The sequence below is a fragment of the Carassius gibelio genome, chromosome B19 (genome assembly GCF_023724105.1).
Source record: "Carassius gibelio isolate Cgi1373 ecotype wild population from Czech Republic chromosome B19, carGib1.2-hapl.c, whole genome shotgun sequence".
Classification (NCBI taxonomy): domain Eukaryota; kingdom Metazoa; phylum Chordata; class Actinopteri; order Cypriniformes; family Cyprinidae; genus Carassius; species Carassius gibelio.
The window spans coordinates 6,032,780-6,057,395 of record NC_068414.1 but is presented as its reverse complement, the minus strand read 5'-3'; the positions used below and the strand labels follow the sequence as shown (position 1 = coordinate 6,057,395).

The window sequence follows — 24,616 nt, the reverse complement described above, 5'->3', positions numbered from 1 at the left end:
CCAACTTCTCTGTATAACTGCTTCCCCACTGCCACGGAGCTATCTGTTTCCCAGTTGGCCACCAAACAAGCAGTTTCGGTTCCATGGTGTAATGGTCAGCACTCTGGGCTTTGAATCCAGCGATCTGAGTTCGAATCTCGGTGGAACCTGTGTGCTTTCTTGCCGCAGGAAAAGATAAAAACAGCACTAGGTTGGCACTGGTGACAGTCTTTGTGGCCCTGTGAGCAACGGCTGCTCCAGGTAAGGTTTCATGGTGTAATGGTTAGCACTCTGAATCCAGTGATCCGAGTTCAAATCACGGTGGGACCACTTTTTGCAACCAATTTGCGCAGGACCATGTCTGAAATACTTTTTGGCAGCTTTGAGTCCAAAAAAATTAACTAACGTAGAGACTGTGCCAGCATTGCATCGATGCCCAGTCGGTCTCTTTAGGGCACTGGTTCTCAAACCTGTCCTGGAGGCACCCCTGCCCTGCACAGTTTGATTGTCTGCCTTATTAGACACACCCAAATAAGGTCTTGCGGTCTCTATCAATGAGTTGATGATTTGAAACAGGTGTGATAGATGAGGGAAACATTCAAAATGTGTAGGGCAGGGGTGCCTCCAGGACAGGTTTGAAAACCACTGCTTTAGGGAACTGTGTGTAAAATGGCAATGTTTTGCAACCAATTTGCACAGGACCATGTCTGAAATACTTTTTGGCAGCTGTGAGCCCCAAAAAAAGCTAACGTGGGAGTGTCGCAGCATTGCGTCAGTGCTCAGTCGGTCTCTTTAGGGCAATGGTTTTCAAACCTTTCCTGGAGGCAACCCTGTCCTGAACATTTCGTATGTCTCCCTTATTAGACACACCCAAATCAGGTCTTGCAGTCTCTATTAATGAGCTGACGATTTGAAACTGGTGTGTTAGATGAGGGGAAATGCAAAATGTGCAGGGCAGGGATGCCTCCAGGACAGGATTGAAAACCACTGATTTAGGGATGTGTGAGTAAAAGGGCAGGAGCCAACTTGGAGAATGCGGGCATCGATCCCGCTACCTCTCACATGCTAAGCGAGCGCTCTACCATTTGAGCTAATTCCCCTGGCCTTTCAAGAATGACGAGCATAGCTGCGAATGACCGGCTTGATGCAAAGAGGCCGTCCCTCCTCTGGGCTTGCACCTTTGCACTGGCCGCGATTGTGTTGTCGAATTAACAAAGAGATTTAGCTTTTGTGTTAAAGGACCTTCTCGGTCTTGTTACGCCAGTATGCATGTGCGGATTCTTGTATTATGCAGACCACCTTGCATCACTCGGGTCACGCAGACAACTTCTCACCTCTTTTTCTCACACTGACTTAAAGAATAAGGAAGCGCATCTCCATTCCAGTCCTCGCTCCCCAAAGGTCTGAATATTTTGCATGTCTCTCTTTGTTAGCACACCTGATTTGGATAATCAGCTCATTAGAAGTGAGCTCCTTGCGATTGACATGGTCCCTACACAGTGTTCATTGCTCCCCACTCCCTGAGCAGGGGAAATCCGTCGAAGTTTACTTCACTTTGGAACATTGGTTCACGGATTTGCGCTGCGCAACGTCTTCACACATGGACAAGTGTGACATCATATACCTCTGTATACCTCTGTACACCTCTGTGTTAGTCACTTTGAACTGAACGTACACATACGCTCTGAACTTGAATCACGGAGGGATGTCATGTGATGTCCACTTCTCAGGGCACTTACGTTTGAATGGAACAAATGTCTGAAGCTATACGAGAAACATACAAAATCTGAAGAGCAGGGGGCTCGAGGACTGGAATTGAGAACCGCTGGTCTAAGTGACATCTGACAGTTTCAGCTGTCCTCCCTAACATCCCTCTACATGTTAGATACAGCCACATTTTTAGGTCAGTTAAGAGGCCAACTTGCGTTCGTTAGCCTTTAACACTGTCTCGAGGTCTTTGATTGCTTCCACGTTAGTTCATGTTCCTTCTTTTATTGATGCTGCAGTAGCTCTTTTTTCTCAGCCCAGCACAGGAAGGCTCGTTGGTCTAGGGGTATGATTCTCGCTTTGGGTGCGAGAGGTCCCGGGTTCAAATCCCGGACGAGCCCTTGGTCGGGATAAAACGTGAAGCTTTGTTGTCTCATTGCGTTCACTAACATTGAGGCAGTTTTTTATTCAATCGGGTAGAGGCAGATGACTAAGGGAGGCCGGTTAGCTCAGATGGTTAGAGCGTGGTGCTAATAACGCCAAGGTCGCGGGTTCGATCCCCGTACTGGCCAGCTGTTTTTATTGTCTGGGGGCTCATCTCTGCTCTGCTCTTCTCCTGTGACAAAGAGTAGGGTGATCTCACTGAAATCCCTGCTTGCTAAGCAGGAGCTTGTTGTGGCCGAAATAGCTCAGTTGGGAGAGCGTTAGACTGAAGATCTAAAGGTCCCTGGTTCGATCCCGGGTTTCGGCAAAATCTCCCACTCTTTTCCGTTTTTTGAGGCGGGCCAGTGACCAAAAATCACTGGGTTCCAACTTCTCTGTATAACTGCTTCCCCACTGCCACGGAGCTATCTGTTTCCCAGTTGGCCACCAAACAAGCAGTTTCAGTTCCATGGTGTAATGGTCAGCACTCTGGGCTTTGAATCCAGCGATCTGAGTTCGAATCTCGGTGGAACCTGTGTGCTTTCTTGCCGCAGGAAAAGATAAAAACAGCACTAGGTTGGCACTGGTGACAGTCTTTGTGGCCCTGTGAGCAACGGCTGCTCCAGGTAAGGTTTCATGGTGTAATGGTTAGCACTCTGAATCCAGTGATCCGAGTTCAAATCGCGGTGGGACCACTTTTTGCAACCAATTTGCGCAGGACCATGTCTGAAATACTTTTTGGCAGCTTTGAGTCCAAAAAAATTAACTAACGTAGAGACTGTGGCAGCATTGCATCGATGCCCAGTCGGTCTCTTTAGGGCACTGGTTCTCAAACCTGTCCTGGAGGCACCCCTGCCCTGCACAGTTTGATTGTCTGCCTTATTAGACACACCCAAATAAGGTCTTGCGGTCTCTATCAATGAGTTGATGATTTGAAACAGGTGTGATAGATGAGGGAAACATTCAAAATGTGTAGGGCAGGGGTGCCTCCAGGACAGGTTTGAAAACCACTGCTTTAGGGAACTGTGTGTAAAATGGCAATGTTTTGCAACCAATTTGCACAGGACCATGTCTGAAATACTTTTTGGCAGCTGTGAGCCCAAAAAAAAGCTAACGTGGGAGTGTCGCAGCATTGCGTCAGTGCTCAGTCGGTCTCTTTAGGGCAATGGTTTTCAAACCTTTCCTGGAGGCAACCCTGTCCTGAACATTTCGTATGTCTCCCTTATTAGACACACCCAAATCAGGTCTTGCAGTCTCTATTAATGAGCTGATGATTTGAAACTGGTGTGTTAGATGAGGGGAAATGCAAAATGTGCAGGGCAGGGATGCCTCCAGGACAGGATTGAAAACCACTGATTTAGGGATGTGTGAGTAAAAGGGCAGGAGCCAACTTGGAGAATGCGGGCATCGATCCCGCTACCTCTCGCATGCTAAGCGAGCGCTCTACCATTTGAGCTAATTCCCCTGGCCTTTCAAGAATGACGAGCATAGCTGCGAATGACCGGCTTGATGCAAAGAGGCCGTCCCTCCTCTGGGCTTGCACCTTTGCACTGGCCGCGATTGTGTTGTCGAATTAACAAAGAGATTTAGCTTTTGTGTTAAAGGACCTTCTCGGTCTTGTTACGCCAGTATGCATGTGCGGATTCTTGTATTATGCAGACCACCTTGCATCACTTGGGTCACGCAGACAACTTCTCACCTCTTTTTCTCACACTGACTTAAAGAATAAGGAAGCGGTTCTCCATTCCAGTCCTCGCTCCCCAAAGGTCTGCATATTTTGCATGTCTCTCTTTGTTAGCACACCTGATTTGGATAATCAGCTCATTAGAAGTGAGCTCCTTGCGATTGACATGGTCCCTACACAGTGTTCATTGCTCCCCACTCCCTGAGCAGGGGAAATCCGTCGAAGTTTACTTCACTTTGGAACATTGGTTCACGGATTTGCGCTGCGCAACGTCTTCACACATGGACAAGTGTGACATCATATACCTCTGTATACCTCTGTACACCTCTGTGTTAGTCACTTTGAACTGAACGTACACATACGCTCTGAACTTGAATCACGGAGGGATGTCATGTGATGTCCACTTCTCAGGGCACTTACGTTTGAATGGAACAAATGTCTGAAGCTATACGAGAAACATACAAAATCTGAAGAGCAGGGGGCTCGAGGACTGGAATTGAGAACCGCTGGTCTAAGTGACATCTGACAGTTTCAGCTGTCCTCCCTAACATCCCTCTACATGTTAGATACAGCCACATTTTTAGGTCAGTTAAGAGGCTAACTTGCGTTCGTTAGCCTTTAACACTGTCTCGAGGTCTTTGATTGCTTCCACGTTAGTTCATGTTCCTTCTTTTATTGATGCTGCAGTAGCTCTTTTTTCTCAGCCCAGCACAGGAAGGCTCGTTGGTCTAGGGGTATGATTCTCGCATTGGGTGCGAGAGGTCCCGGGTTCAAATCCCGGACGAGCCCTTGGCTTGATGCAAAGAGGCCGTCACTCCTCTGGGCTTGCACCTTTGCACTGGCCGCGATTGTGTTGTCGAATTAACAAAGAGATTTAGCTTTTGTGTTAAAGGACCTTCTCGGTCTTGTTACGCCAGTATGCATGTGCGGATTCTTGTATTATGCAGACCACCTTGCATCACTTGGGTCACGCAGACAACTTCTCACCTCTTTTTCTCACACTGACTTAAAGAATAAGGAAGCGGTTCTCCATTCCAGTCCTCGCTCCCCAAAGGTCTGCATATTTTGCATGTCTCTCTTTGTTAGCACACCTGATTTGGATAATCAGCTCATTAGAAGTGAGCTCCTTGCGATTGACATGGTCCCTACACAGTGTTCATTGCTCCCCACTCCCTGAGCAGGGGAAATCCGTCGAAGTTTACTTCACTTTGGAACATTGGTTCACGGATTTGCGCTGCGCAACGTCTTCACACATGGACAAGTGTGACATCATATACCTCTGTATACCTCTGTACACCTCTGTGTTAGTCACTTTGAACTGAACGTACACATACGCTCTGAACTTGAATCACGGAGGGATGTCATGTGATGTCCACTTCTCAGGGCACTTACGTTTGAATGGAACAAATGTCTGAAGCTATTCGAGAAACATACAAAATCTGAAGAGCAGGGGGCTCGAGGACTGGAATTGAGAACCGCTGGTCTAAGTGACATCTAACAGTTTCAGCTGTCCTCCCTAACATCCCTCTACATGTTAGATACAGCCACATTTTTAGGTCAGTTAAGAGGCCAACTTGCGTTCGTTAGCCTTTAACACTGTCTCGAGGTCTTTGATTGCTTCCACGTTAGTTCATGTTCCTTCTTTTATTGATGCTGCAGTAGCTCTTTTTTCTCAGCCCAGCACAGGAAGGCTCGTTGGTCTAGGGGTATGATTCTCGCTTTGGGTGCGAGAGGTCCCGGGTTCAAATCCCGGACGAGCCCTTGGTCGGGATAAAACGTGAAGCTTAGTTGTCTCATTGCGTTCACTAACATTGAGGCAGTTTTTTATTCAATCGGGTAGAGACAGATGGCTAAGGGAGGCCGGTTAGCTCAAATGGTTAGAGCGTGGTGCTAATAACGCCAAGGTCGCGGGTTCGATCCCCGTACTGGACAGCTGTTTTTATTGTCTGGGGGCTCATCTCTGCTCTGCTCTTCTCCTGTGACAAAGAGTAGGGTGATCTCACTGAAATCCCTGCTTGCTAAGCAGGAGCTTGTTGTGGCCGAAATAGCTCAGTTGGGAGAGCGTTAGACTGAAGATCTAAAGGTCCCTGGTTCGATCCCGGGTTTCGGCAAAATCTCCCACTCTTTTCCGTTTTTTGAGGCGGGCCAGTGACCAAAAATCACTGAGTTCCAACTTCTCTGTATAACTGCTTCCCCACTGCCACGGAGCTATCTGTTTCCCAGTTGGCCACCAAACAAGCAGTTTCGGTTCCATGGTGTAATGGTCAGCACTCTGGGCTTTGAATCCAGCGATCTGAGTTCGAATCTCGGTGGAACCTGTGTGCTTTCTTGCCACAGGAAAAGATAAAAACAGCACTAGGTTGGCACTGGTGACAGTCTTTGTGGCCCTGTGAGCAACGGCTGCTCCAGGTAAGGTTTCATGGTGTAATGGTTAGCACTCTGAATCCAGTGATCCGAGTTCAAATCGCGGTGGGACCACTTTTTGCAACCAATTTGCGCAGGACCATGTCTGAAATACTTTTTGGCAGCTTTGAGTCCAAAAAAATTAACTAACGTAGAGACTGTGGCAGCATTGCATCGATGCCCAGTCGGTCTCTTTAGGGCACTGGTTCTCAAACCTGTCCTGGAGGCACCCCTGCCCTGCACAGTTTGATTGTCTGCCTTATTAGACACACCCAAATAAGGTCTTGCGGTCTCTATCAATGAGTTGATGATTTGAAACAGGTGTGATAGATGAGGGAAACATTCAAAATGTGTAGGGCAGGGGTGCCTCCAGGACAGGTTTGAAAACCACTGCTTTAGGGAACTGTGTGTAAAATGGCAATGTTTTGCAACCAATTTGCACAGGACCATGTCTGAAATACTTTTTGGCAGCTGTAAGCCCCAAAAAAAGCTAACCTGGGAGTGTCGCAGCATTGCGTCAGTGCTCAGTCGGTCTCTTTGAGGCAACCCTGTCCTGAACATTTCGTATGTCTCCCTTATTAGACACACCCAAATCAGGTCTTGCAGTCTCTATTAATGAGCTGATGATTTGAAACTGGTGTGTTAGATGAGGGGAAATGCAAAATGTGCAGGGCAGGGATGCCTCCAGGACAGGATTGAAAACCACTGATTTAGGGATGTGTGAGTAAAAGGACAGGAGCCAACTTGGAGAATGCGGGCATCGATCCCGCTACCTCTCGCATGCTAAGCGAGCGCTCTACCATTTGAGCTAATTCCCCTGGCCTTTCAAGAATGACGAGCATAGCTGCGAATGACCGGCTTGATGCAAAGAGGCCGTCCCTCCTCTGGGCTTGCACCTTTGCACTGGCCGCGATTGTGTTGTCGAATTAACAAAGAGATTTAGCTTTTGTGTTAAAGGACCTTCTCGGTCTTGTTACGCCAGTATGCATGTGCGGATTCTTGTATTATGCAGACCACCTTGCATCACTTGGGTCACGCAGACAACTTCTCACCTCTTTTTCTCACACTGACTTAAAGAATAAGGAAGCGGTTCTCCATTCCAGTCCTCGCTCCCCAAAGGTCTGCATATTTTGCATGTCTCTCTTTGTTAGCACACCTGATTTGGATAATCAGCTCATTAGAAGTGAGCTCCTTGCGATTGACATGGTCCCTACACAGTGTTCATTGCTCCCCACTCCCTGAGCAGGGGAAATCCGTCGAAGTTTACTTCACTTTGGAACATTGGTTCACGGATTTGCGCTGCGCAACGTCTTCACACATGGACAAGTGTGACATCATATACCTCTGTATACCTCTGTACACCTCTGTGTTAGTCACTTTGAACTGAACGTACACATACGCTCTGAACTTGAATCACGGAGGGATGTCATGTGATGTCCACTTCTCAGGGCACTTACGTTTGAATGGAACAAATGTCTGAAGCTATACGAGAAACATACAAAATCTGAAGAGCAGGGGGCTCGAGGACTGGAATTGAGAACCGCTGGTCTAAGTGACATCTGACAGTTTCAGCTGTCCTCCCTAACATCCCTCTACATGTTAGATACAGCCACATTTTTAGGTCAGTTAAGAGGCTAACTTGCGTTCGTTAGCCTTTAACACTGTCTCGAGGTCTTTGATTGCTTCCACGTTAGTTCATGTTCCTTCTTTTATTGATGCTGCAGTAGCTCTTTTTTCTCAGCCCAGCACAGGAAGGCTCGTTGGTCTAGGGGTATGATTCTCGCTTTGGGTGCGAGAGGTCCCGGGTTCAAATCCCGGACGAGCCCTTGGCTTGATGCAAAGAGGCCGTCACTCCTCTGGGCTTGCACCTTTGCACTGGCCGCGATTGTGTTGTCGAATTAACAAAGAGATTTAGCTTTTGTGTTAAAGGACCTTCTCGGTCTTGTTACGCCAGTATGCATGTGCGGATTCTTGTATTATGCAGACCACCTTGCATCACTTGGGTCACGCAGACAACTTCTCACCTCTTTTTCTCACACTGACTTAAAGAATAAGGAAGCGGTTCTCCATTCCAGTCCTCGCTCCCCAAAGGTCTGCATATTTTGCATGTCTCTCTTTGTTAGCACACCTGATTTGGATAATCAGCTCATTAGAAGTGAGCTCCTTGCGATTGACATGGTCCCTACACAGTGTTCATTGCTCCCCACTCCCTGAGCAGGGGAAATCCGTCGAAGTTTACTTCACTTTGGAACATTGGTTCACGGATTTGCGCTGCGCAACGTCTTCACACATGGACAAGTGTGACATCATATACCTCTGTATACCTCTGTACACCTCTGTGTTAGTCACTTTGAACTGAACGTACACATACGCTCTGAACTTGAATCACGGAGGGATGTCATGTGATGTCCACTTCTCAGGGCACTTACGTTTGAATGGAACAAATGTCTGAAGCTATTCGAGAAACATACAAAATCTGAAGAGCAGGGGGCTCGAGGACTGGAATTGAGAACCGCTGGTCTAAGTGACATCTAACAGTTTCAGCTGTCCTCCCTAACATCCCTCTACATGTTAGATACAGCCACATTTTTAGGTCAGTTAAGAGGCCAACTTGCGTTCGTTAGCCTTTAACACTGTCTCGAGGTCTTTGATTGCTTCCACGTTAGTTCATGTTCCTTCTTTTATTGATGCTGCAGTAGCTCTTTTTTCTCAGCCCAGCACAGGAAGGCTCGTTGGTCTAGGGGTATGATTCTCGCTTTGGGTGCGAGAGGTCCCGGGTTCAAATCCCGGACGAGCCCTTGGTCGGGATAAAACGTGAAGCTTAGTTGTCTCATTGCGTTCACTAACATTGAGGCAGTTTTTTATTCAATCGGGTAGAGACAGATGGCTAAGGGAGGCCGGTTAGCTCAAATGGTTAGAGCGTGGTGCTAATAACGCCAAGGTCGCGGGTTCGATCCCCGTACTGGACAGCTGTTTTTATTGTCTGGGGGCTCATCTCTGCTCTGCTCTTCTCCTGTGACAAAGAGTAGGGTGATCTCACTGAAATCCCTGCTTGCTAAGCAGGAGCTTGTTGTGGCCGAAATAGCTCAGTTGGGAGAGCGTTAGACTGAAGATCTAAAGGTCCCTGGTTCGATCCCGGGTTTCTGCAAAATCTCCCACTCTTTTCCGTTTTTTGAGGCGGGCCAGTGACCAAAAATCACTGGGTTCCAACTTCTCTGTATAACTGCTTCCCCACTGCCACGGAGCTATCTGTTTCCCAGTTGGCCACCAAACAAGCAGTTTCGGTTCCATGGTGTAATGGTCAGCACTCTGGGCTTTGAATCCAGCGATCTGAGTTCGAATCTCGGTGGAACCTGTGTGCTTTCTTGCCACAGGAAAAGATAAAAACAGCACTAGGTTGGCACTGGTGACAGTCTTTGTGGCCCTGTGAGCAACGGCTGCTCCAGGTAAGGTTTCATGGTGTAATGGTTAGCACTCTGAATCCAGTGATCCGAGTTCAAATCGCGGTGGGACCACTTTTTGCAACCAATTTGCGCAGGACCATGTCTGAAATACTTTTTGGCAGCTTTGAGTCCAAAAAAATTAACTAACGTAGAGACTGTGGCAGCATTGCATCGATGCCCAGTCGGTCTCTTTAGGGCACTGGTTCTCAAACCTGTCCTGGAGGCACCCCTGCCCTGCACAGTTTGATTGTCTGCCTTATTAGACACACCCAAATAAGGTCTTGCGGTCTCTATCAATGAGTTGATGATTTGAAACAGGTGTGATAGATGAGGGAAACATTCAAAATGTGTAGGGCAGGGGTGCCTCCAGGACAGGTTTGAAAACCACTGCTTTAGGGAACTGTGTGTAAAATGGCAATGTTTTGCAACCAATTTGCACAGGACCATGTCTGAAATACTTTTTGGCAGCTGTAAGCCCCAAAAAAAGCTAACCTGGGAGTGTCGCAGCATTGCGTCAGTGCTCAGTCGGTCTCTTTGAGGCAACCCTGTCCTGAACATTTCGTATGTCTCCCTTATTAGACACACCCAAATCAGGTCTTGCAGTCTCTATTAATGAGCTGATGATTTGAAACTGGTGTGTTAGATGAGGGGAAATGCAAAATGTGCAGGGCAGGGATGCCTCCAGGACAGGATTGAAAACCACTGATTTAGGGATGTGTGAGTAAAAGGGCAGGAGCCAACTTGGAGAATGCGGGCATCGATCCCGCTACCTCTCGCATGCTAAGCGAGCGCTCTACCATTTGAGCTAATTCCCCTGGCCTTTCAAGAATGACGAGCATAGCTGCGAATGACCGGCTTGATGCAAAGAGGCCGTCCCTCCTCTGGGCTTGCACCTTTGCACTGGCCGCGATTGTGTTGTCGAATTAACAAAGAGATTTAGCTTTTGTGTTAAAGGACCTTCTCGGTCTTGTTACGCCAGTATGCATGTGCGGATTCTTGTATTATGCAGACCACCTTGCATCACTTGGGTCACGCAGACAACTTCTCACCTCTTTTTCTCACACTGACTTAAAGAATAAGGAAGCGGTTCTCCATTCCAGTCCTCGCTCCCCAAAGGTCTGCATATTTTGCATGTCTCTCTTTGTTAGCACACCTGATTTGGATAATCAGCTCATTAGAAGTGAGCTCCTTGCGATTGACATGGTCCCTACACAGTGTTCATTGCTCCCCACTCCCTGAGCAGGGGAAATCCGTCGAAGTTTACTTCACTTTGGAACATTGGTTCACGGATTTGCGCTGCGCAACGTCTTCACACATGGACAAGTGTGACATCATATACCTCTGTATACCTCTGTACACCTCTGTGTTAGTCACTTTGAACTGAACGTACACATACGCTCTGAACTTGAATCACGGAGGGATGTCATGTGATGTCCACTTCTCAGGGCACTTACGTTTGAATGGAACAAATGTCTGAAGCTATACGAGAAACATACAAAATCTGAAGAGCAGGGGGCTCGAGGACTGGAATTGAGAACCGCTGGTCTAAGTGACATCTGACAGTTTCAGCTGTCCTCCCTAACATCCCTCTACATGTTAGATACAGCCACATTTTTAGGTCAGTTAAGAGGCTAACTTGCGTTCGTTTGCCTTTAACACTGTCTCGAGGTCTTTGATTGCTTCCACGTTAGTTCATGTTCCTTCTTTTATTGATGCTGCAGTAGCTCTTTTTTCTCAGCCCAGCACAGGAAGGCTCGTTGGTCTAGGGGTATGATTCTCGCTTTGGGTGCGAGAGGTCCCGGGTTCAAATCCCGGACGAGCCCTTGGCTTGATGCAAAGAGGCCGTCACTCCTCTGGGCTTGCACCTTTGCACTGGCCGCGATTGTGTTGTCGAATTAACAAAGAGATTTAGCTTTTGTGTTAAAGGACCTTCTCGGTCTTGTTACGCCAGTATGCATGTGCGGATTCTTGTATTATGCAGACCACCTTGCATCACTTGGGTCACGCAGACAACTTCTCACCTCTTTTTCTCACACTGACTTAAAGAATAAGGAAGCGGTTCTCCATTCCAGTCCTCGCTCCCCAAAGGTCTGCATATTTTGCATGTCTCTCTTTGTTAGCACACCTGATTTGGATAATCAGCTCATTAGAAGTGAGCTCCTTGCGATTGACATGGTCCCTACACAGTGTTCATTGCTCCCCACTCCCTGAGCAGGGGAAATCCGTCGAAGTTTACTTCACTTTGGAACATTGGTTCACGGATTTGCGCTGCGCAACGTCTTCACACATGGACAAGTGTGACATCATATACCTCTGTATACCTCTGTACACCTCTGTGTTAGTCACTTTGAACTGAACGTACACATACGCTCTGAACTTGAATCACGGAGGGATGTCATGTGATGTCCACTTCTCAGGGCACTTACGTTTGAATGGAACAAATGTCTGAAGCTATACGAGAAACATACAAAATCTGAAGAGCAGGGGGCTCGAGGACTGGAATTGAGAACCGCTGGTCTAAGTGACATCTGACAGTTTCAGCTGTCCTCCCTAACATCCCTCTACATGTTAGATACAGCCACATTTTTAGGTCAGTTAAGAGGCCAACTTGCGTTCGTTAGCCTTTAACACTGTCTCGAGGTCTTTGATTGCTTCCACGTTAGTTCATGTTCCTTCTTTTATTGATGCTGCAGTAGCTCTTTTTTCTCAGCCCAGCACAGGAAGGCTCGTTGGTCTAGGGGTATGATTCTCGCTTTGGGTGCGAGAGGTCCCGGGTTCAAATCCCGGACGAGCCCTTGGTCGGGATAAAACGTGAAGCTTAGTTGTCTCATTGTGTTCACTAACATTGATGCAGTTTTTTATTCAATCGGGTAGAGACAGATGGCTAAGGGAGGCCGGTTAGCTCAAATGGTTAGAGCGTGGTGCTATTAACGCCAAGGTCGCGGGTTCGATCCCCGTACTGGACAGCTGTTTTTATTGTCTGGGGGCTCATCTCTGCTCTGCTCTTCTCCTGTGACAAAGAGTAGGGTGATCTCACTGAAATCCCTGCTTGCTAAGCAGGAGCTTGTTGTGGCCGAAATAGCTCAGTTGGGAGAGCGTTAGACTGAAGATCTAAAGGTCCCTGGTTCGATCCCGGGTTTCGGCAAAATCTCCCACTCTTTTCCGTTTTTTGAGGCGGGCCAGTGACCAAAAATCACTGGGTTCCAACTTCTCTGTATAACTGCTTCCCCACTGCCACGGAGCTATCTGTTTCCCAGTTGGCCACCAAACAAGCAGTTTCGGTTCCATGGTGTAATGGTCAGCACTCTGGGCTTTGAATCCAGCGATCTGAGTTCGAATCTCGGTGGAACCTGTGTGCTTTCTTGCCGCAGGAAAAGATAAAAACAGCACTAGGTTGGCACTGGTGACAGTCTTTGTGGCCCTGTGAGCAACGGCTGCTCCAGGTAAGGTTTCATGGTGTAATGGTTAGCACTCTGAATCCAGTGATCCGAGTTCAAATCGCGGTGGGACCACTTTTTGCAACCAATTTGCGCAGGACCATGTCTGAAATACTTTTTGGCAGCTTTGAGTCCAAAAAAATTAACTAACGTAGAGACTGTGGCAGCATTGCATCGATGCCCAGTCGGTCTCTTTAGGGCACTGGTTCTCAAACCTGTCCTGGAGGCACCCCTGCCCTGCACAGTTTGATTGTCTGCCTTATTAGACACACCCAAATAAGGTCTTGCGGTCTCTATCAATGAGTTGATGATTTGAAACAGGTGTGATAGATGAGGGAAACATTCAAAATGTGTAGGGCAGGGGTGCCTCCAGGACAGGTTTGAAAACCACTGCTTTAGGGAACTGTGTGTAAAATGGCAATGTTTTGCAACCAATTTGCACAGGACCATGTCTGAAATACTTTTTGGCAGCTGTGAGCCCCAAAAAAAGCTAACGTGGGAGTGTCGCAGCATTGCGTCAGTGCTCAGTCGGTCTCTTTAGGGCAATGGTTTTCAAACCTTTCCTGGAGGCAACCCTGTCCTGAACATTTCGTATGTCTCCCTTATTAGACACACCCAAATCAGGTCTTGCAGTCTCTATTAATGAGCTGATGATTTGAAACTGGTGTGTTAGATGAGGGGAAATGCAAAATGTGCAGGGCAGGGATGCCTCCAGGACAGGATTGAAAACCACTGATTTAGGGATGTGTGAGTAAAAGGGCAGGAGCCAACTTGGAGAATGCGGGCATCGATCCCGCTACCTCTCGCATGCTAAGCGAGCGCTCTACCATTTGAGCTAATTCCCCTGGCCTTACAAGAATGACGAGCATAGCTGCGAATGACCGGCTTGATGCAAAGAGGCCGTCCCTCCTCTGGGCTTGCACCTTTGCACTGGCCGCGATTGTGTTGTCGAATTAACAAAGAGATTTAGCTTTTGTGTTAAAGGACCTTCTCGGTCTTGTTACGCCAGTATGCATGTGCGGATTCTTGTATTATGCAGACCACCTTGCATCACTTGGGTCACGCAGACAACTTCTCACCTCTTTTTCTCACACTGACTTAAAGAATAAGGAAGCGGTTCTCCATTCCAGTCCTCGCTCCCCAAAGGTCTGCATATTTTGCATGTCTCTCTTTGTTAGCACACCTGATTTGGATAATCAGCTCATTAGAAGTGAGCTCCTTGCGATTGACATGGTCCCTACACAGTGTTCATTGCTCCCCACTCCCTGAGCAGGGGAAATCAGTCGAAGTTTACTTCACTTTGGAACATTGGTTCACGGATTTGCGCTGCGCAACGTCTTCACACATGGACAAGTGTGACATCATATACCTCTGTATACCTCTGTACACCTCTGTGTTAGTCACTTTGAACTGAACGTACACATACGCTCTGAACTTGAATCACGGAGGGATGTCATGTGATGTCCACTTCTCAGGGCACTTACGTTTGAATGGAACAAATGTCTGAAGCTATACGAGAAACATACAAAATCTGAAGAGCAGGGGGCTCGAGGACTGGAATTGAGAACCGCTGGTCTAAGTGACATCTGACAGTTTCAGCTGTCCTCCCTAACATCCCTCTACATGTTAGATACAGCCACATTTTTAGGTCAGTTAAGAGGCCCACTTGCGTTCGTTAGCCTTTAACACTGTCTCGAGGTCTTTGATTGCTTCCACATTAGTTCATGTTCCTTCTTTTATTGATGCTGCAGTAGCTCTTTTTTCTCGGCCCAGCACAGGAAGGCTCGTTGGTCTAGGGGTATGATTCTCGCTTTGGGTGCGAGAGGTCCCGGGTTCAAATCCCGGACGAGCCCTTGGTCGGGATAAAACGTGAAGCTTTGTTGTCTCATTGCGTTCACTAACATTGAGGCAGTTTTTTATTCAATCGGGTAGAGACAGATGGCTAAGGGAGGCCGGTTAGCTCAGATGGTTAGAGCGTGGTGCTAATAACGCCAAGGTCGCGGGTTCGATCCCCGTACTGGCCAGCAGATTTTATTGTCTGGGGGCTCATCTCTGCTCTGCTCTTCTCCTATGACAAAGAGTAGGGTGATCTCACTGAAATCCCTGCTTGCTAAGCAGGAGCTTGTTGTGGCCGAAATAGCTCAGTTGGGAGAGCGTTAGACTGAAGATCTAAAGGTCCCTGGTTCGATCCCGGGTTTCGGCAAAATCTCCCACTCTTTTCCGTTTTTTGAGGCGGGCCAGTGACCAAAAATCACTGGGTTCCAACTTCTCTGTATAACTGCTTCCCCACTGCCACGGAGCTATCTGTTTCCCAGTTGGCCACCAAACAAGCAGTTTCGGTTCCATGGTGTAATGGTCAGCACTCTGGGCTTTAAATCCAGCGATCTGAGTTCGAATCTCGGTGGAACCTGTGTGCTTTCTTGCCGCAGGAAAAGATAAAAACAGCACTAGGTTGGCACTGGTGACAGTCTTTGTGGCCCTGTGAGCAACGGCTGCTCCAGGTAAGGTTTCATGGTGTAATGGTTAGCACTCTGAATCCAGTGATCCGAGTTCAAATCGCGGTGGGACCACTTTTTGCAACCAATTTGCGCAGGACCATGTCTGAAATACTTTTTGGCAGCTTTGAGTCCAAAAAAATTAACTAACGTAGAGACTGTGGCAGCATTGCATCGATGCCCAGTCGGTCTCTTTAGGGCACTGGTTCTCAAACCTGTCCTGGAGGCACCCCTGCCCAGCACAGTTTGATTGTCTGCCTTATTAGACACACCCAAATAAGGTCTTGCGGTCTCTATCAATGAGTTGATGATTTGAAACAGGTGTGATAGATGAGGGAAACATTCAAAATGTGTAGGGCAGGGGTGCCTCCAGGACAGGTTTGAAAACCACTGCTTTAGGGAACTGTGTGTAAAATGGCAATGTTTTGCAACCAATTTGCACAGGACCATGTCTGAAATACTTTTTGGCAGCTGTGAGCCCCAAAAAAAGCTAACGTGGGAGTGTCGCAGCATTGCGTCAGTGCTCAGTCGGTCTCTTTAGGGCGATGGTTTTCAAACCTTTCCTGGAGGCAACCCTGTCCTGAACATTTCGTATGTCTCCCTTATTAGACACACCCAAATCAGGTCTTGCAGTCTCTATTAATGAGCTGATGATTTGAAACTGGTGTGTTAGATGAGGGGAAATGCAAAATGTGCAGGGCAGGGATGCCTCCAGGACAGGATTGAAAACCACTGATTTAGGGATGTGTGAGTAAAAGGGCAGGAGCCAACTTGGAGAATGCGGGCATCGATCCCGCTACCTCGCGCCTACTGCTTTCCACCGACTGAGCCGAAGTAAGCCCAAAATAAGCCCACATGAACCAATCGCGTTTCGCCTGTGGCTTACTTTTGACAAATCGCGTTTCGCCTGTGGCTTACTTTTGACAAATCGCGTTTCGCCTGTGGCTTACTTTTGACAAATCGCGTTTCGCCTGTGGCTTACTTTTGACAAATCGCGTTTCGCCTGTGGCTTACTTTTGACAAATCGCGTTTCGCCTGTGGCTTACTTTTGATCAATCGAGTTTCTCTTCCGGGGCTTACTTTCCTCCAATCGCGTTTCTCTCCCGTGGCCTCCTTTTGACCAATCGCCGGTCGTTGTCATTGTCATCTTTGTTAAAGGTAAGGCTATTACTTCATTCATTGAAAACTGGTCATTATTGGTTAATATACAGTGTGTATTTTTTGAAAACGAATCGTGTCAGTATAGCTAGCTAGCATACAGTTCATGCTTTCTTCAGTACCTGTGAACCTGTAACTTTTCACATGATAAATGATCAGATAAGTTAAAGTTATCGACCGTCAGCTAATTAAGCTATGCTACTGTCAACAATGATGTGTGTATTGTCTAAGAAGTCATGGTTTCTGGGTCCTATGAATGAAAATAACGATTAAACTATTTACATTTATATTTGGTTATAACACATAATAACACACACACATTTTGATTGTAAAAATCGTTACCAAATTGTTGTGGAGATATGGAAAAATGCATTTACCAAGAAATACATTTATATTTTCTAAAATAATATAATAATGACTTTTTTTATAAATAAAACATTGAGAGTCTTAACTAAAAACAAACTAAAAAGGCCAAATGTATCCATATGAGCAAAAGTATATGGGAATAGTGCTCATTTTAATTTGGGTAGACCAGAAAGTTAAAAACACTGAAAAATGGCTGAGATTTTAAGAGGTAAAAGCACCTGGTGTAACCCTGGGGTAAGATGACCACTTTTGAAGTATTATATATTTAATGTAATATTTTATAGCCTGGTGTGTGTAGTCATGGTTTAAGATGAAAGCATTGGAAATAAAAGGAAATTTCAGACTTCATACTGACATTACATATTTTATATGTCAGGGATTCCTGTCCTTTGTAGAAAACTCATCTTCAGGACAGTTTATGTCATGGCCAAGTTTATTACCACAGTAATATAGTTTATGCGTAGCTAGTTAAATTATTGTTACACACTTAACATACAGGTGTCTTTCAGATTGCAAAAGATAATAGTCTTTTTCTGATTTTCATTTCAGAAAATGTATGCATATCCCTCTTTTCAACGCCAATCGGCAACATCAAGCTGACTCCTCATGGCGCCTTCGGCGGAGGCGAAGCGCCTTGAAAATTTGGAGTCTGGAAGGGCCAAACCTAAGGAGGAGGTGCTGTCAGAGGCCAGTACTTTTGTCAGCACGAACGGTGGAGACCCCAGTGACCAGTTTTTAGTACTGGCTCACTGCAAACTTCAGTTTGGGAAGTACCAGGGCCAGAGATTTAGATGGCTCCTGGAAAACTCTCTGGGGTATGCCGTGTATTTGGTGCTCAGCATTTCCACTGAGACAGCGCAGACAACACCCCTGTCACAAAATAAACAACTGTTCCTACAGTACACTTCTCAAATTAGAGAGATGGCAGAAGAAGTGGAAAAGTATCAGAGGAAGCAGGAAATGCAGGCAGAAGCCCGGGCAACTGGAGACCATGGCTGCTTGATGGTGGAGTTTGGTGACTTCCAGGGCCGCTCCATGAAAGATGTTTATGAGGACCAGAGCAAGGAGGCTCAAGCCCTCATCAGGTACCTCATTAAGGCAGATGCCAGGCCCAAAACATACATGGCCATTTTCAAGACATATGTCCTGAAAAGACGGCTTCTGCTGTGGTCACCAGCGTACGTCAGCCTGCACCTCACGCTGCAACCTCCAGTGCTTCTGCAACCACTGCACCTCCACCTGCACCTATCCAAACTGGTGTACAGAAGACCGCAACTGTGAAAGCGCTGTTGGCGCGTGGCAAAAATTTGTCTCCTTCACAGCTGGCGAAAAAACTCACGTCACCAGTTAAACCCTGTGAGTAGGAGTGTGAATATAGAATTTTACCTACAGCATTTCTTCATATATTAATTTATCATTATGGCAAACTTGTCAACTTGCTGTTTCCAGATCCATTATTGCAGTCCACTTTACCTCCTCCAGCAGCAGAACCCCCAGCCAAACATTTGACCCCGATACAGCTTTTCGCTACTGGTAAGTAAGCACCATCTTACATATGTTTGTCTCTGTGTATTGTTCACAATGATAGTTTTAACATTTGTGCTCCAGGCAAGTCCGTTCCCACTGCTGAAGATGACGATGAGGAGCTGGTATTTGCTGCATCACAATGTGAAGCACAGCTAAATACAGGTGTGGCATATGACACAAATGCAAATATTACAAGAATGTTTTGTAAAAACACAATGAGAAGCGTTATTTCTTGGGGGAAAATAATCAACATTTTAAAATATTTTTTGTTTACAATACAGAATTATGTCATGTCATGCCTCAAGCGGGATGCTTTCTTGAGTGCACTTCTTCAAAACCGTAAGGATGTCCAAAGGTGTCAGTGTATTTATTTGCGTTTCCGAACTTATCCGTTGTTAGATAATCACTAGATAACTTTTTCACACCGCTTGCTCTTCTCACTCACTCTTCATCTCCCCCTGAGCAGACAGGATGGTGGAGATTCATTGTTCTAACGTTAACAGTTTTTCCTTACTCTATCTGTGTGTATGCTTCATGTCCGTGGGCTTCGTTGCTTTACACTTAATTCATCACACCACATTTTCCTTCCTCCATTCCATCTGATCCTCATTCTCAGTCAGCTGCACTGATTCCATTCTCCTTAAATTAATAAAGTGTATGCTGGGTTATGTGCTTCCTTAACACTAGTACCACTTTCTTCACTCTCGTTCCTAAAAATAACATAATAATTATGAATACTTGTCCAAAAATTGTGCTTTGCAGGCTATTTGTGCGCTGCATTTATGGCATATTACTATCAAATGCAACAGTCATCCTTATTGTTTTTTTTTTACTATTCACTCAGAGGACTGTGCTGCTCCATCTCCATCAGTGGAAACTGCCAAGGCACCAGCTCCTTCACATCACCGGCCACCAGCTGAGCTTCCAAGTCACTGGAAAGATCAACTTCCACCTTTCCAGCATGAGTGGATCCGGAACACACTGTTTAAGGCCAACCCACGAACCGGCAAGCCAGAACTAGTGTCCCAGCTGAAACTTTGGTGGTATCCTCCTCAGCCCCCTTTAATAAACACTCAGCCCCCTGCCTCACCTGACCTCTTCTTCTGTCGGCCCCTTTTCTTATGGATGCCGCTGAAGATGTGGTTATTTCCTCTCGTCTGTGTTCGCCCAGACTGTGGTAGGCACAGACTAACTGCGGCAGGAATTTACCATACCGTGCGTAAGGTCTTGGACATCGACGGGTGGTATGACCTTGCCACTGAGTATCTGGAGTGCAAACGCTGCAAAAAGAAATATCCTGCCTGGTCCGAGGACATCCTAGGACAGCTGGATATGGGCCACCGCAGTCAGTTTCCAGCTTTGCTGACATACAGGTAATTCATAATGACAATCATTCATTATTAGGTGCTTTTATGTGGGTTATTTTTTACCAGCTAAAGCATTTGCATGATTATACTGTTGTTTCCTTAGATACTCATGTGACAACCGGGTGCTGAGGATGATGAGGGAGAGGACACTGGGCAACAGTGTGACTCAGCTTTACAGGAAGCTGATGGAACAGCACAGTGAGGCATGGACACAGCGTGTCTTGCAGTACCTGACTGCCTGTGAACCATTCACAAGGTCCTCCCTTGTGCAGCCTCCTGTGTTTGCTGATCCTCCACTTTTACCTGCTTTGCCTAAACCTAAGTGGCTGTTAGCCGTGTATGCCAGGGATGTTCTGGGGCGACTGCACGAGGTCAAGGCCAAATTAACATCTGTCTTTGGCTGTGTTCTCAAGATGGATTCGACAAAAAAGGTATCAAAGCCCTGTTTATATCCAGAAATTTGCCAGATATGGATATGGCACGGATATGGCACAGATATGGCACATTTTTTTTACTCTTTTATTTTTCCCAATAGGTCACAAAGAAACTTGCCGGTGCTGCTTCAGGAACAGCTGCCTGGTGCACAAATGTCGGAAACGAACACGGCCAGGTCCTTGTCTCTGTGCTGACAGCTGCCGAGGGACATGGACTGGACTCCATGGCAGCTGGTCTGATGAAACGCTACCGAGAGGCAGGAGAGGCAGCCCCAAAAGTGATGTACGTGGACAGGGACTGCTGCAGTCAGTACGGCCAATCGCGGGTGAAGATCATGTTTTTGGAGTGGGATGAGCTTGTAGTGCGGCTCGACATCTGGCACTTCATGCGGCGATTTGCTGCAGGTGTCACGACAGAGGCTCATCCGCTCTATGGGATCTTCATGGCACGTCTGTCCACGTGCATTTTTCAGTGGGATCCAGAGGATGTGGCTGCTCTTCGCTCCGCAAAAGAGGGTGACCTGGCGGCAAAGAAGACTGGCCACATCTCAGAAAAGGCGGTCAGTGCTCGCATTACCCGGAGGGAGTTGGCACTGCACTGCCGGAGGAGGACCAGGGGGGTGGAGGAGACCACCAGATTGATTGGGTCACTGATTGATCAGTTTGACAGTGCGGATGGGAAGGACACCCTGGGAGTTCCTCTGCTGGACCACGAACGGATCCAGCAGATATGGAAGGAACAGCGCAAGCACGTCCAGTGTATCCAAGACCCAGAGGACTTTCCGCTGTACATGAAGACAGGGACACTGAAGAAAGGCGGCGTGGAGCTGTGCTGCTACAGGTGTGCTCGTGGCTCTACCTCCTTGGAGTCATTCCACCTCCACCTGAACCGTTTTATTCCAGGTATTACATGCATATGGATTATTCATTTTTCTGTAGAAAATATAAGCACTGTAACTGCTTCCATCACTTTAAAGTAATGCCGCATTAATAAATGTCACACTCTACATTATACTTTTTAATGTCATAAGCATTGACAAAGCTGTCTTTACTAACAAGTCACTAGTAACACATGACTAAGTGACAATCATTTTTAATATAGTTACAAAACTCTATTAAATGTAGTATACAAATTACTTCAGAGCACCTTATGTGTAGTACATATATTGTACATATGTGACATATAAAACCCTTTTTTATATATTTTTTGATATTATTTAACTTTTAGGAACCAGTGCCAGCGATGCGCATTTTCAGGCCTATCTCCTTGAGGGCTTGATGCGTTGGAATGATGACCGAATGGAAGACGCCATAAAACGGGCGTCCTCCATTCGGACATATGGCAGTGCCATGAGCGAGGCTGTGGACCGGCTTAGCCGAACAGTCTTTGGGAAGCCCTGGGATGAGCGCTATCGCCCTCCTGGAGCATATACAGGTAAGACATTTAATTATTTCTTTTGCAATATTCTATTAAGTTATTAGAGTATTAGAGCCTCCAATGTACTTGATCAATTATTAAGAACACTTTTTTTATTATTTTATTATTGTAGGTGAATTGCTGGGAATCGAGTACCTTTACAGCCAGACTGGCAAAACACTGACTCCAGTGCTCCAGAACCCAGAGGAGGAAGACCGGTTGGTGGAGGAGGTTGATGATCAGGACCTGCTAGATGAGGGGTTTGAGGAAGAGAGCATGGAGGACATCACAGTTCCAGTGCTGTATGAGGATGACCCCTGCCTCAGAAACACCCCCTCATCTTTGCCTCTGCCTCAGTCCCCAGCATCACTGGCTGAGCCGTCCACATCATCTGGAGGAGAGGGACAGCATCTCGCCCCTGCCTCTTCAGTGCTGTCACAGACATCTGACACTGGAAGCAGTATCTCCGGCGAGGCTCAGGTACGACACTCTAAGGGCTTTATTTCGTTTCAGTCTCGTTTTATTCCACATACACTACAAGCAAGTTTTTTTTTTTTTTTTTTTTTTTTTACTTTATTATTATTATTATAATGTTAAAAATAGCTTCTAGAGATTTTTGTTTAGGTTTCTTTGATGAATAGAAAGTTCAGTGTATATTGTAAGATTATAAATGTCTTTATCATCAATTTAATGCGTCCTTGCTAAATAAAAGTATTAATTTCTATAATTTAATAATAAATATATAATGATTTAAATGTTCTGACTCCACACTTTTGAAGGGTATAGTGTATAATATTAAAAAAGCTTTTTATTACAGATAAATTCTTATCTTGGATCCTTCTATTCATCAAAGAATCTTGAACAAAATGTACACAACTGTTTTAAATATTGATAATAATATCAATAAAAAAGGTTTCTAGAACAACAAATTTCTGAAGATCATGTGACACTGAAGACTGGAGGAATGATGCTGAAAATACAGCTGTGCATCACAGGAATAAATTACACTTTAAACTATATTCAAATAGAAAGCATTTTTATTTTAAATAGTAAAATTATTTCACAATATAATGGCTTTTGCTGTATTTTGAATAAAATAAATGCAGGCTTGTTGAGCAGAATTCTTTAAAAAATGTCAAAAATATTTCTGTTCAAAGGCTTTTGACTGGAAGTGTATATTAACACTAATCTGCATTTACTAGGGAGCAGTCATTGGACCTGATGGCATCGCTGGGTGGGACAAGGTCCAGGATCTGGCTGGTTTCCTGGTGGGTCTTCGTGAGGCTCCTTACCTCACCGACCTGCAGGTTACAGAGGCCATCCAGCTGTGGACCGCTCTCCCTGATGTTGATAAACAGCGGGTCAACTATCAGCCTCGACATCAGCCTCAGCTGACACATGGGCGCTTTAAGGCACCGAAGCGGTCCGGAGTCACACCGGGTGTGGAGAGTGTGAAACGGTGTCTAATTGGACATCCTGGGGGTCCAGCACAGTGGCCCAGCACCAGCCGCTTGGTTGAGGCCATTTGTATGAAGCTGTGTGCTTTACACAAGTCACCGACCAAGAAGGCTGGAGTTTCCACCCCCAGGTGGTCTAAAATCCTTTCGGATTACCACCACATCCGAGAGCTGGTGCTTAACAATCAAAGGCTGATGGATGAAACAATGATCCAACTGTTTGAGCTGAACCAGAGGACACTCATTCAGTGGTAAGCAAGGCACATTATTTGGTTCCAGTGAACTGAATACTTCTGTACACAAACACACACACACACACACACACACACACACACATATATATATATATATATATATATATATATATATATATATATATATATATATATATATATATATATATTTTACAAGTAATTTACTTTCAGGTTTCAACGGCAGCAGAAGAATCAGGAATTGAGTGTCCTCGTCCAGGGACTGACTCCATCTGACCCAATAGATGTGGCTGATGTGCAGCTTCCTCTGCCGAAGGAAAAATTGGATGACGTGCCATCAACATCAGGCCCAAAACATCAATTTATCCTTCCGCCAAATCGAGAAGGACAGGCTCCAATTCTGCGACCGGGTCGCCGGCCCGCTGCTGCCAAAAGGGAGTGCCCTATCGCACCCGTCCCCACAGCAGCAGGAGTTGTGCAGCCCATTTCAGCACCTGGGTCACTGTTAGCCACACTAGTGCTTAACCCAGACATGACTGTGTCAATAGTGATTCCATCTGCTGGTGCTTTGACATCCGGTCCAGGCCCAGCTCCGCCTGCTCCAGTGCCTGCTCCAGTGCCTGCTCCAGTGCCTGCTCCAGTGTCTGCTCCAGTGCCTGCTCCAGTGCCTGCTCCAGTGCCTGCTCAAGTGCCTGCTCCAGTGCCTGCTCAAGTGCCTGCTCAAGTGCCTGCTCAAGTGCCTGCTCCAGTGCCTGCTCCAGTGCCTGCTCCAGTGCCTGCTCCAGTGTCTGCTCCAGTGCCTGCTCCAGTGCCTGCTCAAGTGCCTGCTCCAGTGCCTGCTCCAGTGCCTGCTGCTCCTGTGTCCCGTTACACCCAGAGGAACAGGCGCCGGCGGGCCCTGGAGACGGAAAGCGGAGTCCATAAGAGGAAGTATGTGCGAGGGGTTACTTTTAACACATGCAGCAAATGTGGGCAGCCCAAAACTAAAGAGTTTGGTCATAGCCGATATGGGAATGCCACATTTTGCTCACGCTCCTCTAATGGAAAAACTTTAGATGATTGGTTGGCAGAACAGCGGCAGGCAAAATAAATGACAAACTCCACCTC

General features: G+C 46.5%; 1 protein-coding gene and 27 non-coding genes across 28 annotated transcripts; 24 read left to right on the top strand and 4 right to left on the bottom strand.

Annotated features, from left to right (window-relative positions):
* The first annotated feature begins 77 nt into the window (after nt 1-77).
* Nucleotides 78-149, top strand: trnaq-uug (transfer RNA glutamine (anticodon UUG)). Its single transcript has one exon. It is a non-coding gene; the product is annotated as a tRNA-Gln (tRNA).
* A 1,866-nt stretch (nt 150-2,015) lies between these two features.
* Nucleotides 2,016-2,087, top strand: trnap-ugg (transfer RNA proline (anticodon UGG)). The gene has a single exon. It is a non-coding gene; the product is annotated as a tRNA-Pro (tRNA).
* Nucleotides 2,088-2,184: 97 nt separating this feature from the next.
* trnai-aau (transfer RNA isoleucine (anticodon AAU)) lies at nt 2,185-2,258 on the top strand. The gene has a single exon. It is a non-coding gene; the product is annotated as a tRNA-Ile (tRNA).
* A 106-nt stretch (nt 2,259-2,364) lies between these two features.
* On the top strand, nt 2,365-2,437 carry trnaf-gaa (transfer RNA phenylalanine (anticodon GAA)). Its single transcript has one exon. It is a non-coding gene; the product is annotated as a tRNA-Phe (tRNA).
* Nucleotides 2,438-2,572: 135 nt separating this feature from the next.
* On the top strand, nt 2,573-2,644 carry trnaq-uug (transfer RNA glutamine (anticodon UUG)). The gene has a single exon. It is a non-coding gene; the product is annotated as a tRNA-Gln (tRNA).
* An 857-nt stretch (nt 2,645-3,501) lies between these two features.
* On the bottom strand, nt 3,502-3,574 carry trnaa-agc (transfer RNA alanine (anticodon AGC)). Its single transcript has one exon. It is a non-coding gene; the product is annotated as a tRNA-Ala (tRNA).
* A 936-nt stretch (nt 3,575-4,510) lies between these two features.
* Nucleotides 4,511-4,582, top strand: trnap-ugg (transfer RNA proline (anticodon UGG)). Its single transcript has one exon. It is a non-coding gene; the product is annotated as a tRNA-Pro (tRNA).
* Nucleotides 4,583-5,482: 900 nt separating this feature from the next.
* trnap-ugg (transfer RNA proline (anticodon UGG)) lies at nt 5,483-5,554 on the top strand. Its single transcript has one exon. It is a non-coding gene; the product is annotated as a tRNA-Pro (tRNA).
* A 97-nt stretch (nt 5,555-5,651) lies between these two features.
* Nucleotides 5,652-5,725, top strand: trnai-aau (transfer RNA isoleucine (anticodon AAU)). Its single transcript has one exon. It is a non-coding gene; the product is annotated as a tRNA-Ile (tRNA).
* A 106-nt stretch (nt 5,726-5,831) lies between these two features.
* On the top strand, nt 5,832-5,904 carry trnaf-gaa (transfer RNA phenylalanine (anticodon GAA)). Its single transcript has one exon. It is a non-coding gene; the product is annotated as a tRNA-Phe (tRNA).
* A 135-nt stretch (nt 5,905-6,039) lies between these two features.
* Nucleotides 6,040-6,111, top strand: trnaq-uug (transfer RNA glutamine (anticodon UUG)). The gene has a single exon. It is a non-coding gene; the product is annotated as a tRNA-Gln (tRNA).
* Nucleotides 6,112-6,941: 830 nt separating this feature from the next.
* trnaa-agc (transfer RNA alanine (anticodon AGC)) lies at nt 6,942-7,014 on the bottom strand. The gene has a single exon. It is a non-coding gene; the product is annotated as a tRNA-Ala (tRNA).
* A 936-nt stretch (nt 7,015-7,950) lies between these two features.
* trnap-ugg (transfer RNA proline (anticodon UGG)) lies at nt 7,951-8,022 on the top strand. Its single transcript has one exon. It is a non-coding gene; the product is annotated as a tRNA-Pro (tRNA).
* A 900-nt stretch (nt 8,023-8,922) lies between these two features.
* On the top strand, nt 8,923-8,994 carry trnap-ugg (transfer RNA proline (anticodon UGG)). The gene has a single exon. It is a non-coding gene; the product is annotated as a tRNA-Pro (tRNA).
* Nucleotides 8,995-9,091: 97 nt separating this feature from the next.
* On the top strand, nt 9,092-9,165 carry trnai-aau (transfer RNA isoleucine (anticodon AAU)). The gene has a single exon. It is a non-coding gene; the product is annotated as a tRNA-Ile (tRNA).
* Nucleotides 9,166-9,271: 106 nt separating this feature from the next.
* Nucleotides 9,272-9,344, top strand: trnaf-gaa (transfer RNA phenylalanine (anticodon GAA)). Its single transcript has one exon. It is a non-coding gene; the product is annotated as a tRNA-Phe (tRNA).
* Nucleotides 9,345-9,479: 135 nt separating this feature from the next.
* On the top strand, nt 9,480-9,551 carry trnaq-uug (transfer RNA glutamine (anticodon UUG)). The gene has a single exon. It is a non-coding gene; the product is annotated as a tRNA-Gln (tRNA).
* An 830-nt stretch (nt 9,552-10,381) lies between these two features.
* On the bottom strand, nt 10,382-10,454 carry trnaa-agc (transfer RNA alanine (anticodon AGC)). Its single transcript has one exon. It is a non-coding gene; the product is annotated as a tRNA-Ala (tRNA).
* A 936-nt stretch (nt 10,455-11,390) lies between these two features.
* Nucleotides 11,391-11,462, top strand: trnap-ugg (transfer RNA proline (anticodon UGG)). The gene has a single exon. It is a non-coding gene; the product is annotated as a tRNA-Pro (tRNA).
* A 900-nt stretch (nt 11,463-12,362) lies between these two features.
* Nucleotides 12,363-12,434, top strand: trnap-ugg (transfer RNA proline (anticodon UGG)). The gene has a single exon. It is a non-coding gene; the product is annotated as a tRNA-Pro (tRNA).
* A 97-nt stretch (nt 12,435-12,531) lies between these two features.
* Nucleotides 12,532-12,605, top strand: trnan-auu (transfer RNA asparagine (anticodon AUU)). The gene has a single exon. It is a non-coding gene; the product is annotated as a tRNA-Asn (tRNA).
* Nucleotides 12,606-12,711: 106 nt separating this feature from the next.
* Nucleotides 12,712-12,784, top strand: trnaf-gaa (transfer RNA phenylalanine (anticodon GAA)). The gene has a single exon. It is a non-coding gene; the product is annotated as a tRNA-Phe (tRNA).
* A 135-nt stretch (nt 12,785-12,919) lies between these two features.
* On the top strand, nt 12,920-12,991 carry trnaq-uug (transfer RNA glutamine (anticodon UUG)). The gene has a single exon. It is a non-coding gene; the product is annotated as a tRNA-Gln (tRNA).
* An 857-nt stretch (nt 12,992-13,848) lies between these two features.
* On the bottom strand, nt 13,849-13,921 carry trnaa-agc (transfer RNA alanine (anticodon AGC)). Its single transcript has one exon. It is a non-coding gene; the product is annotated as a tRNA-Ala (tRNA).
* Nucleotides 13,922-14,857: 936 nt separating this feature from the next.
* Nucleotides 14,858-14,929, top strand: trnap-ugg (transfer RNA proline (anticodon UGG)). The gene has a single exon. It is a non-coding gene; the product is annotated as a tRNA-Pro (tRNA).
* Nucleotides 14,930-15,026: 97 nt separating this feature from the next.
* On the top strand, nt 15,027-15,100 carry trnai-aau (transfer RNA isoleucine (anticodon AAU)). Its single transcript has one exon. It is a non-coding gene; the product is annotated as a tRNA-Ile (tRNA).
* A 106-nt stretch (nt 15,101-15,206) lies between these two features.
* Nucleotides 15,207-15,279, top strand: trnaf-gaa (transfer RNA phenylalanine (anticodon GAA)). Its single transcript has one exon. It is a non-coding gene; the product is annotated as a tRNA-Phe (tRNA).
* A 2,422-nt stretch (nt 15,280-17,701) lies between these two features.
* Nucleotides 17,702-23,552, top strand: LOC127979572 (uncharacterized). The gene is made up of 10 exons (XM_052585107.1): nt 17,702-18,180; nt 18,273-18,451; nt 18,545-18,628; nt 18,704-18,784; nt 19,467-19,995; nt 20,093-20,420; nt 20,525-21,326; nt 21,652-21,858; nt 21,974-22,320; nt 23,043-23,552. Exons 1-10 carry the CDS (start codon nt 17,702-17,704, stop codon nt 23,550-23,552), a joined length of 3,546 nt encoding a protein of 1,181 aa, XP_052441067.1.
* Nucleotides 23,553-24,616: the final 1,064 nt, after the last annotated feature.